General features: G+C 44.9%; 3 protein-coding genes across 3 annotated transcripts; 2 read left to right on the plus strand and 1 right to left on the minus strand.

Annotated features, from left to right (window-relative positions):
- Positions 1-593: 593 nt before the first annotated feature.
- On the plus strand, positions 594-4,065 carry dor (vacuolar protein sorting-associated protein 18 dor). The gene is made up of 4 exons (XM_017254177.3): positions 594-1,051; positions 1,113-3,200; positions 3,261-3,412; positions 3,475-4,065. The coding sequence occupies exons 1-4, from the start codon at positions 739-741 to the stop codon at positions 3,949-3,951; spliced, it is 3,030 nt and encodes a 1,009-aa protein (XP_017109666.2). The 5' UTR covers positions 594-738; the 3' UTR covers positions 3,952-4,065.
- LOC108134024 (protein Nazo) lies at positions 4,022-7,968 on the minus strand. The gene is made up of 2 exons (XM_017254178.3): positions 7,468-7,968; positions 4,022-4,339 (listed from the first exon to the last, which is right to left on the minus strand). The coding sequence occupies exons 1-2, from the start codon at positions 7,667-7,669 to the stop codon at positions 4,119-4,121; spliced, it is 423 nt and encodes a 140-aa protein (XP_017109667.1). The 5' UTR covers positions 7,670-7,968; the 3' UTR covers positions 4,022-4,118.
- A 624-nt stretch (positions 7,969-8,592) lies between these two features.
- Positions 8,593-11,582, plus strand: hfw (leucine-rich repeat domain-containing protein hfw). The gene is made up of 4 exons (XM_017254175.3): positions 8,593-8,779; positions 9,337-10,199; positions 10,258-10,768; positions 10,834-11,582. The coding sequence occupies exons 1-4, from the start codon at positions 8,762-8,764 to the stop codon at positions 11,224-11,226; spliced, it is 1,785 nt and encodes a 594-aa protein (XP_017109664.2). The 5' UTR covers positions 8,593-8,761; the 3' UTR covers positions 11,227-11,582.
- The last annotated feature ends 462 nt before the right edge of the window (positions 11,583-12,044 follow it).

The raw sequence follows: 12,044 nt of genomic DNA on the forward strand, positions 1-12,044 counted from the left end.
ACATAATCACTATAATGGCCATAGAGTACTGAGATCACATTGAAATGTATTAATAAAGACTATTTTGCTTTTCCAAGAAATATTTTTATTTTTATAGATTCTTAAAATGAGTAGGTTTTGTGTTACTCAGAGGTATATAGTTGGGATTATCTTTCTTTTATTTATTGATTATATATTATATTTTTAATTGCATTTATGCAAACATAAATAATTCATCTTTTTTAAAAGAAATGTGATTTAATCTCTGAAACATTTAAAATTTATAAGCTATATTATCTTTAAAACAAAATAAGCTTTAGAGTGAGCTTTAGGGGGGAAATGGGTTTAAAATCGTAAGAAATGCTTAGTTTTTCTTGCTAAATCCTCGCTTTAGGTTTAAAATCTTTGTTTTTTACTGAGAGTTTATTGTTAAAACAGCATGGTTTACATTTTAACTAAAAACTAATGGTATTTCCAGCTCTATTATATAAAATATTATATATTTTATTTATTTTATATTTTAGTTTATTGTATTGACTGCCCCCCTTAAAGCTTGAAAGTTTATTCAAAAAGTAACCGTTTTGAAACACTTTCCAACACTGCTATCGATAGTTACACACGGCTATCGATATTCGCGGATTGTGGGCGTATGGGGAAAAATTAGGGAAATAGTAAACATTGAAGACAAAAGGAATTTGCGAAGATAGCACAAACCATTGGTGACCTATTGCCCCCCTCGGCCAAGAAAGTGCAGCAGTAATGGCGCATGCAACGCCCAAGGAACCCACATTCCTGCCCCGCGTCGACCGGCCGCCAAAGCAGAGCAAACCACAGGCCGCCTCCGGTAATCCATTTGTGGCCACCTCCTCCGGTAACCCCTTCGAAGATGACGAGGAGGAGGAGCCCCAGGGAATCTTCAGCAAGCACAAGATGCTGCTCCGCATCCCCACCAAGGCCAACGGGGAGATGTTGCACCTGACCGTCTCCAAGAATTGGTTATTCTGCATCATGAACAACGCGGAGAGGACGACCCTGCTGAGATTCTTCTTGCCCAGAGCCATTCCACCGGGCGGTATGCTATTTACCTTAAAACCTGATTTGAATCCTCGTTAACTATGAATATCCACCCACAGAGGCTGCCCTGGACAAGTATCTCTCCGGCACCGGCTACAAGATCACCCGCATTTTCCTTGACCCCACGGGACACCATCTGATCGTGTCTCTGGTACCGAAATCAGCCGGTTCTGGTGTCTCACCAGATTTCCTGTATGTCCACTGTACCCAAACGGCGCAAGCCCAGACCCTGAAGGTCCGCCGCATCGAGAAGTTCAAGGATCACGAGATAACAGCCGTGGCCTTTAATCCGTTTAATGGTAATGACAACACCACGGGTTCCATACTCCTGGGCACCAGTCGGGGACTGATCTTTGAAACCGAACTGAGTCCTGCCGGGGAGGGAAGCATACCAAAGAAACAGGTCTATGATTTGGGACTGGGACGCCTGAAATATCCCATCACAGGTCTGAGGCTCTTGCGTGCATCCATCGGCAGGCAGTATATGGTGGTGGTCACCAGTCCCGAGTGCATATACGCGTTCAAGGAGACCCTGCGGGTGGACGAGCGTTCCCTGAATCCCATTTTCGCCAACTATGTAAGCGGCGTCCAGGAGCCGCACTGTGAGGAACGGAAAACGGATCTGACCTACTCTCAGCTTAGGTTCTACGCCACGCCCCAGAGCAAGTATCCCAAGCAGTGGGCGTGGCTGTGCGGAGTTGGGATACGAGTGGGTGAGCTGGCCGTGGAGGACACTAGTGGCGCCACGCTGGTGGGCGACACCCTAATCTCCCTCGACTTTGACAAGAAAACCTACCTCTCCTACGAGGAGCGACGACTGAATATTCCGAAGGCCTTTGTCCTCACCGAGTTCCATGCCGTGCTCCTCTATGCGGACCACATCCGGGCCATCTGCTTGCTGAACCAGGAGCTGGTCTACAAGGAGTCCTTCGACGAGGCGGAGGTGGGCAGGCCCCTGAACATCGAACGGGACGAGCTAACGGGCTCCATATACGTCTACACCACCAAGGCGCTCTTCAATCTCAAGGTGACCAACGAGGAGAGGAACATCTGGCACATCTACCTCGAGAAGGGACAGTACGAGCGGGCCATGGCCTCGGCGGCTGGGAATCTGGAGCATCTGCAAGTAGTCCTCGAGCGAAGGGCGGAGGCTGCCTTTGAAGAGGGCTCCCACGAGGTGGCCGCCAACTTTTACGCCGAAACGGATCATCCCTTCGAGGAGGTGTGCCTCAAGTTCATGGTTCTACCCGACAAGCGGCCCATCATCAACTACGTGAGGAAGCGTCTACAGAAGCTGACCACCGGCAAGCCCCTGGATTTGGCCAGCGTTGACGAAGACCATGGGAATGCTGTCAAGGCCATGGTGCTGTGGCTCATCGATCTCTATCTGATCCAGATCAATATGCCCGACCAGGAAGCGGAAAGGCGGCAGGCGTGGCAGACGGAGTACGACGAGTTCATGGCGGATCCGCACGTCCTGGCCTTCACCCTGAACAACAGTGCCGAGGCCCAGCAGCTGATTGCCCAGCACGCCGATCCCACCAACATGGCCAAGTTTGCCATCGCCATCGGAGACTACGAGCAGGTGGTCACCCAGCAGCTGAAAGCCGAGAACTACACCGAAGCGCTGCAGACCCTGGCCCAGCAAAGGAAGCCCCAGCTCTTCTACAAATACACTCCCCTGCTGATGGCCCAGTTGCCCAAGCCCACAGTGGACACGCTGATGGCGCAAGGATCTCGCCTGGAGCTGGAGAAGCTAGTGCCGGCAATGGTGGTCATCGAGACGAAGGAGCAGCGAGAGCAGACGATGCGCTATCTGGAGTTTGCCATCTACCAGCTGAACACCACCTACGATGCCGTGCACAACATCCTCCTGCACCTGTACGCGGAGCACCAGCCCAAGCAGCTGATGAAGTACCTGGAGATTCAGGGTCGCGACGAAACCCTCGTCCACTACAACATCCAGTACGCCCTCAAAGTATGCACGGATCTGGATGTGAAGGAGGCGTGTGTCTTTCTGCAGTGTCTCCTCAATATGTGGGATTCGGCGGTGGCCCTGGCCCTGACATTCGACATTAAGCTGGCCAAGGAGACGGCCAACCGGCCAACAGATGCCCAGCTTAAGAGGCGACTGTGGTTGAGGATAGGTGACTTGCTTTTCTTTATGTCCTTTGATCCTTTGTCCTGAAAATCCACTTGCTTTCCAGCTTACCACGACATCAAGGACACCGATGACGTCAAGAAGGCCTTGAATCTTCTCAAGGAATGCGATCTGTTGCGGATCGAGGATCTGTTGCCATTCTTTGCCGACTTTGAGAAGATCGACAACTTCAAGGATCCCATTTGTGAGGCATTGGAGGTGAGCCTGGAGAAGAATTCTCTTGTTAAAGAGAAGTCCTAAGAGTTCTTAATCTCTTCCAGAAATACAACAAAAGTATTCAGGAACTGCGCCATGAAATGGACGAAACCCAGAAGCAATCCGATCGCGTCCAAAAGGAACTCCAGAAGCTGCGGGAACACAAGATTCTGATTACCACCGAGGACAACTGTTCCCTCTGCCACATGATGGCGCTGGCCAAACCGTTCTTTGCCTTTATGTGTGGCCACAAGTTCCACAACGATTGCCTGGAGAAGCAAGTGGTGCCGCTGTTAACCAAGGAACGTAGTCGTGAACTGACCGCCCTGAAGCACCAACTGGAGGCGGAGATTCAGTCCCAGCAGTCACTCGGTGCCGTCTCCAAGCAACAGGCTATGGAATTGGAACGTAAACGCATGAAGATTAGAACCCAAATCGAAGATATCCTGGCGGCCGATTGCTTGTTCTGTGGCCTTTACATTGAAATCGTGGACCAGCCGCTGGTGGACGATTGGGATCAGGTCAATGTCGAGTGGGAATAGCTTCTAGCTAGATGACCCCCCTGCCTGCCCCCCATGCCTCCTGCTTTCTTTTCATATTCCAATATCCGTGTACATATAGACGAGTATTTATTAATAAACTTATACAAATCACAAGCCACATTCAAGTCACAGGTCTCTCGAGGATCGACTTGGCCACAGGATGGCGGTCAGTCGACGATCTGCATGCGCAGTTCGTTGGTCACGAACGACATGACCGTGTTGAGCACCGCCTGCTGTATGGAGGCGTTCTGGACGATCAGTGGCAGTAGCATCACCACGTCGGTGGGATGGATCTCAGCCACGGCCCTGGAGACGTGATTCACCAGCTGTTCCTTCTGGTCGTCGGTTAGATCGTTCAGCAGGATCTCTCCCAGCGGACGGAAGGTTCCTGAAAATAAAGCAGGAGAAGGATTAGTTCATTATTGCTGAGCTGGGATTCGAAGGATGCGGCAGGATGCGGGTTGTTGGGAGGGTTTGTGACTACGATGCCCTAAGAAGGCCATATCTTGGCCAATTCTCACCCGATTCTTGCGAGGAGTACCTTAATCGATTTGTGGATGGATTTCCTATAATTTTCCTGGGGAGACCCCTTCAAAAAGTGGGTTTTTGGCTTATAGCCCCCTGGGAAGGCCATATCTTGGCCAATTCTCACCCGATTCTTGCGAGGAATACCTTAATCGATTTGTGGATCGATTTACCATGAATCTGCATCAAAACCTGACAACAAAATATTTTTCAGATTTTTTTCAAAATTTTCCTGGGGAGACCCCTTCAAAAAGTGGGTTTTTGGCTTATAGCCCCCTGGGAAGGCCATATCTTGGACAATTCTCATCAGATTCTTGCGAGGAATACCTTAATCGATTTGTGTATCGATTTACCATGAATCTGCATCAAAAACTGACAACAAAATATTTTTCAGATTTTTTTCAAAATTTTCCTGGGGAGACCCCTTCAAAAAGTGGGTTTTTGGCTTATAGCCCCCTGGGAAGGCCATATCTTGGCCAATTCTCACCCGATTCTTGCGAGGAATACCTTAATCGATTTGTGGATGGATTTCCCATCATTCTGCATCAAAACCTGACAACAAAATATTTTTTAGATTTTTTTCAAAATTTTCCTGGGCAGACCCCTTCAAAAAGTGGGTTTTTAGCTAGTAGCTCCCTGGGAAGGCCATATCTTGGCCAATTCTCACCCGATTCTTGCGAGGAATACCTCAATCGATTTGTGGATGGATTTCCCATCATTCTGCATCAAAACCTGACAACAAAATATTTTTTAGATTTTTTTCAAAATTTTCCTGGGCAGACCCCTTCAAAAAGTGGGTTTTTAGCTAGTAGCCCCCTGGGAAGGCCATATCTTGGCCAATTCTCACCCGATTCTTGCGAGGAATACCTTAATCGATTTGTGTATCGATTTACCATGAATCTGCATCAAAAACTGACAACAAAATATTTTTCAGATTTTTTTCAAAATTTTCCTGGGCAGACCCCTTCAAAAAGTGGGTTTTTGGCTTATAGCCCCCTGGGAAGGCCATATCTTGGACAATTCTCATCAGATTCTTGCGAGGAATACCTCAATCGATTTGTGGATGGATTTCCCATCATTCTGCATCAAAACCTGACAACAAAATATTTTTTAGATTTTTTTCAAAATTTTCCTGGGCAGACCCCTTCAAAAAGTGGGTTTTTAGCTAGTAGCTCCCTGGGAAGGCCATATCTTGGCCAATTCTCACCCGATTCTTGCGAGGAATACCTCAATCGATTTGTGGATGGATTTCCCATCATTCTGCATCAAAACCTGACAACAAAATATTTTTTAGATTTTTTTCAAAATTTTCCTGGGCAGACCCCTTCAAAAAGTGGGTTTTTAGCTAGTAGCCCCCTGGGAAGGCCATATCTTGGCCAATTCTCACCCGATTCTTGCGAGGAATACCTTAATCGATTTGTGTATCGATTTACCATGAATCTGCATCAAAAACTGACAACAAAATATTTTTCAGATTTTTTTCAAAATTTTCCTGGGCAGACCCCTTCAAAAAGTGGGTTTTTGGCTTATAGCCCCCTGGGAAGGCCATATCTTGGACAATTCTCATCAGATTCTTGCGAGGAATACCTCAATCGATTTGTGGATGGATTTCCCATCATTCTGAATCAAAACCTGACAACAAAATATTTTTCAGATTTTTTTCAAAATTTTCCTGGGCAGACCCCTTCAAAAAGTGGGTTTTTAGCTAGTAGCCCCCTGGGAAGGCCATATCTTGGCCAATTCTCACCCGATTCTTGCGAGGAATACCTTAATCGATTTGTGGATGGATTTCCCATCATTCTGCATCAAAACCTGACAACAAAATATTTTTCAGATTTTTTTCAAAATTTTCCTGGGGAGACCCCTTCAAAAAGTGGGTTTTTGGCTTATAGCCCCTTGGGAAAGCCATATCTTGGCCAATTCTCACCCGATTCTTGCGAGGAATACCTTAATCGATTTGTGGATCGATTTACCATCATCCTGCATCAAAACCTGACAACAAAATATTTTTCAGATTTTTTTCAAAATTTTCCTGGGGAGACCCCTTCAAAAAGTGGGTTTTTGGCTTATAGCCCCTTGGGAAAGCCATATCTTGGCCAATTCTTATCCGATTCTTGCGAGGAGTATCTTAAACGATTTGTGGATGGATTTCCCATCATTCTGCATCAAAACCTGACAACAAAATATTTTTTTGATTTTTTTCAAAATTTTCCTGGGGAGACCCCTTAAAAAAGTGGGTTTTTGGCTTATAGCCCCCTGGGAAGGCCATATCTTGGCCAATTCTCATCCGATTCTTGCGAGGAATAGCTCAATCGATCTGTGGATGGATTTCCCATCATCCTGCATCAAAACCTGACAACAAAATATTTTTTAGATTTTTTTCAAAATTTTCCTGGGGAGACCCCTTAAAAAAGTGGGTTTTTGGCTTATAGCCCCCTGGGAAGGCCATATCTTGGCCAATTATCACCCGATTCTTGCGAGGAGTATCTTAATCGATTTGTGGATGGATTTCCCATCATTCTGCATCAAAACCTGACAACAAAATATTTTTTAGATTTTTTTCCAAATTTTCCTGGGCAGACCCCTTCAAAAAGTGGGTTTTTGGCTTATAGCCCCCTGGGAAGGCCATATCTTGGCCAATTATCACCCGATTCTTGCGAGGAGTATCTTAATCGATTTGTGGATGGATTTCCCATCATTCTGCATCAAAACCTGACAACAAAATATTTTTTAGATTTTTTCAAAATTTTCCTGGGCAGACCCCTTTAAAAAGTGGGTTTTTGGCTTATAGCCCCCTGGGAAGGCCATATCTTGACCAATAAGGATCGATTCCCTTTAGTGGAATAAAGTCTATTAATTATAAAGATATTTTTTATAAAAAGGGAAAAATTCATAGAGGGAAATTTAAGGATTGGAGCTCTATAATGAGATAAATGTGACAGATGAAGTAGCCTTTTGGAAACCAATCCCAAGTGGCATACGTCAACTTACCGCTGGTCATCTTGTAGGCGGCAATTCCACCAGCAGCTCCGCCCACCGCCAGGCCCACAGGACCGAGGAGCATGCCGCCAGCGAAGGAGCAGGCGGCACAAATGGCGGCTCCCTTGCCGGACTGCTTAACGGCCACCCGGACATTGCGCTCGTCCGCCACAATGGCAATCGCCTCCATCAGTTCCCGGGTATCGATGGGCATCTTTGACCTTTAACTTTGCTGCTACGTGGAGGGCTCCTGTTGGCTGGGAATTTCGTAATTTCGTGACGACAACGTTTTGTTAGACTTTGGAGCTTTGTCGCCTTATCAAGAAATGTGTCATCCAGTTCCAAATCCTTCAAGCAGTACACTTATATTTTTGAAAAATATAAATTCTCAACACTATTTATAGAGCCAGCTTGGGTGCTGAGATTGTAAATAAACTATAAAAACAGATAATTAAAAATAAACTTTTGAGCGGGCGACGCAATTTTTGTTTATTTGTTGCAAACTTTGATGAAAGTGTGACCAGTAGAGGGAAGTAAGAACATACCAGATTTTGGGACAACAGTAAGGGATTTTTCTAATGTAAGCAGTTTAAACTGCTTGTTTTCGTTAATTTATAAAATGAAGGCTTTTAATAGTATAAATTTTAGTGTTTATGTCTTAAATATTTGTTTTAAAACTTTTTTTTAGACTTTCAATAAAAAATTTGTCCTTAAATTTAGTTACTTCTTAGGTATTTTTTGAATAAAGTTTTGGGACAAATATTTAAAGCATTGTTTTTTAAGTTTAAGTTTTTTAAAACTATGTTTTACTCCAAAAACCAAAAATTTATTTTTTTATTAAGACAAACTAAAGACTTGCATGTTTTTTAAAATTAAATTAAGATTTTAAGACTAAAAAAGAAAATATATTTAATAGGTACTTACAACCTATTTTCTTTAAATAAAAAACTTTAATTAACTATCTATATAATACAATTAAATGATTATTATCAGCTTATATTAATTTTAATAAGAACTTAGTCATATTCTTCTTAGTATTCCTAAATTAATAAAATCAAATTTAATTTAAAAAGCAAGCAGTTTAAAGCAGTGTGTCCAAAACGCCAAACCTTCCCGTTATTTCCCTGGGAAATCATAACGGTCATACTCTTCGCCTGGGATGTGCGCAAATCATTTAAATGAAAAAGGAAGTCTAATTCCTGGACTATCTAATTGTTTAGACGCGACTAAGACACTAGTTATTGTTTAAATAAAGTCTGTCCCTTAGTTTCCAAGCAGTTGGGTGGCCAGCGGTTAAGCCAAAATAATGTTTTCCCCCAAACACGTAAGTCGTGCGCGCATCTTTGTTGTTTTGCTGTTTGTTAGTGTGTGTGTGTTGTGAGTTTATTTATTTTTTTTATTTTTAATAAATAAAAAGAAAAAAAATACTTATCTCTAAATGAGAAAAGAACATATTGTATATTAATGATTGTTGCAACCGAAACCGTAACGCCCGTTAAGGCCATTTACCACCCACTGGCCGGGGGAGGCTTTCCAATTAATCTTTTTATTGGCCTTTTATCACATCTCCAACTTGTTGATTCCTCGTTAATTAATTGCCGAATTAGCAAGTTTCGGGCCGCTAAAATCGGCCCGTAATATAAACCCACAACATGGGGCAGGGAGGGAGGAGGGTGGTTGGGGCTTACGGGCGCGCCGTAACACTTTCCGTAATTGCCCGAGTACGGCCAAGCCCTCTTTGCCGTCTAATTCGTTGGGCAAACAAGTACTAAGCCAATATTTGCATATGTCGGTACTTAGACACCCCCCCCCCCTTATCTAGAGAGGGGGTGCACCCACCACACGTAGCTGAAAAAATAAAAGACTTCTGTAACATTTTAGGGCGCCGCTTGGCTCTTTTTTCCGCTACTGTTGATTGTGGGCCCAACTACGGCCAGACCAGAGCTGGGAGATCAACTGGCAGCAGTTCCCGAGGACACCAGCTTCATCCCATCGGCAGCTCCAGAGCCTGCGGAGGTAATCCCCGCCAGCAGCTCTGAGAACTCGGGCATCCCCACCACAGAGAGCAGTGTGGTTGCTCCAACGGCAGCGGTTACCAGCCATCCGAGCAGCACCAGTACCACCACTAGCACCTCTACTAGTAGTAGTACCTCCTCGACCACCACTAGCACGACTAGCTCCACCTCCACGACTCCCGCAGTGCCAGAACCACCTGCTGCTCCCGAACAGCCCGAGTATCTGAAGCACTGTTTCTACGCGGAGGAGTCGTTGTGCCAGGAAAGCAACAGCCTGGAGGATGAGGCCCGTCCGGATGACGAGCAGGCAGCGGAGCAGGCCCAGAACTCCCTCAACACCTGCCACTGCAAGGAGCATCCCTTTAAGCCCAACTCCTGGTACTGCTGCAACATCACCCAAATGACCATGATCTCCAGCTGCTCCACCAAGTCCAAATGGATCAACTTGCATGTCCGCAACATGACCCTGGAGACTGTGGACTTTTCCAATCCCATCTTCCGATCCCTCCAGTCGCTGGCCATCACCGACGGCAATATAACGCGTCTGCTGGGCGCCTTCCCTCGGATGTCGGCCCTCAAATGCCTCAACATCTCCAACAACAACATCACCGACATACCCGCCAGGGCGGTGAAGGATGTGCCCCATCTGGAGTTCTTTGGGATGTCACACAACAATCTCTCAGTGGTGCCGCATCGGAATCAGAACAAGAACATTACCCTGGACATCAGGTGAGTGTCTATCCTAGCTCCTAGCTCCTAGTTTCCTAAGCATTTGAATCCCTTCCAGTGGCAATATGCGGATGCTGTGCAATCCTCTGAATGAACTGATCTACAACGAGTCCATAAACTTTGTGAATCCCGAGCATTCCTACTGTCAGTACAACGCCACACGCCAGTGGTTCCAATCCACCGATAAGGTCTCTGTGGAGCAGCTGGAGAACCGTAAACGTTGCCTGACCAACTGTCCCAATATACCGAATCATGGAAGCTGCCGGTGCAAGCTGGAGAACATCATGATCATCCAGGACAATCAGTCGAAGCCGCAGTGCCACGTGGACTGCTCGAATATGAACCTGGTGGAGCTGCCGCAGCGCCTGCCGGACAACACCTTTGTGCTGAATATCACCAACAACCGGATCACCAGCCTGGGCGATCACTTCCAGACCAATCCCACCTACCACAACATCAACCGACTGGTGGCCGACAACAATCAGATCTCGTCGATGTACGAATTCGAGGGCACCAAGTTCATCGAGACCTTCCAGCGCATCTACATGCGGAACAACTCGTTGAGCAAGGTGAGCACGCTACTCTCTATTCTCTAAGGGATTCATCCCTGAATGCAAGGTGTTATGCTCTGCAGATACCGGAATACTTCCTCAACAATGCCCTGATGGACTCGGGGCTGGGGCGACGCATCTACTTGGCGGGCAATCACCTCCAGTGCGACTGCAACTCGGCCAAGACGCTCCAAAACTGGCTGAAGGAGCGCAGCTCGGACATACCCGACTACATGGAGATCCGGTGCCGGAACACAGCCCAGAGTGTAATCGAACTGCAGGAGGCCAAGCTCTGTCAATCCCCGCCAGACTGGACGGACTACATCTACTATCTGATAGCAGCCGAGGTGATCCTTCTGCTGGCCTTGATCGCCAAGGTCTCCTACGACTATTGGGTCTTCAAGACAGCCGGGTATCTACCCTGGCCGGCCAGCAAGATGCCCAAGTTGCCTTGCGATTGGCTTTGCGAATCTTAAAGATTCTTCCGAAACCGACAGAGATGGGTAGAGTCAAGAGAGTGAGAGATAGTTGACATGACAGAAGGCATTATCCTTCTAATATCCTCCGTTAGCGGATCAATGTGCCTTTTCAACACGATTTTTGTTGTTTTTAGTCGTTTAGGATTAAGAGCCAAATGCATATACATATATATATATTGTTTTTGATGTTGTGGGTGCATCTGGAAATATACAGACTTGATTTTATTTAGGTAGACAATGTACGATTCTAATTATATAGATGTGTAATACTATGTGTTTATGATGACAATTTTTTTTTTAAACTATAAACTATTAAAAGAAACTCAAAAGTAAATGTTTTTAAAACTTTTAAATAGGTGTTTTAGTATTAAGATTAAAAGAAATATATATAAACCATATAAAATATAAATCTAAAGGGGTATATCAACCTCAATTTTTGTAGAACTCTTTTGAAAGGAAATCTTTACCATCTCCAACCTTTTCAAGGATGTCTTAGATGAAAGGATTAAAAAAAATATATATATAATTGAAAGAAAGTCTATACAGGTCTTTCAGTAGAATTCTTCTAAAAGAAAAACCCTTCCCACCTCCAGTTTAAAATACATAATTAAAAAAGTAAAAGTTTGTAACCTTTCAATAGGGTTTTCTATAGTCTATATAAGCATTAAAAAAATAGATATACCTGTTTTTGTAGAATTCTTCTAAAAGATAATACCTCCACATGCATCTAAAAAGATCTTGGAAAGTAAACGTTTAAAACCTTTTAATTAGAGTTTTAAATGTTTAGAGTAAAAGCTAGATACTCGACATTTTTT

This window comes from Drosophila bipectinata, chromosome XL, assembly GCF_030179905.1.
Source record: "Drosophila bipectinata strain 14024-0381.07 chromosome XL, DbipHiC1v2, whole genome shotgun sequence".
NCBI classification, from domain to species: domain Eukaryota; kingdom Metazoa; phylum Arthropoda; class Insecta; order Diptera; family Drosophilidae; genus Drosophila; species Drosophila bipectinata.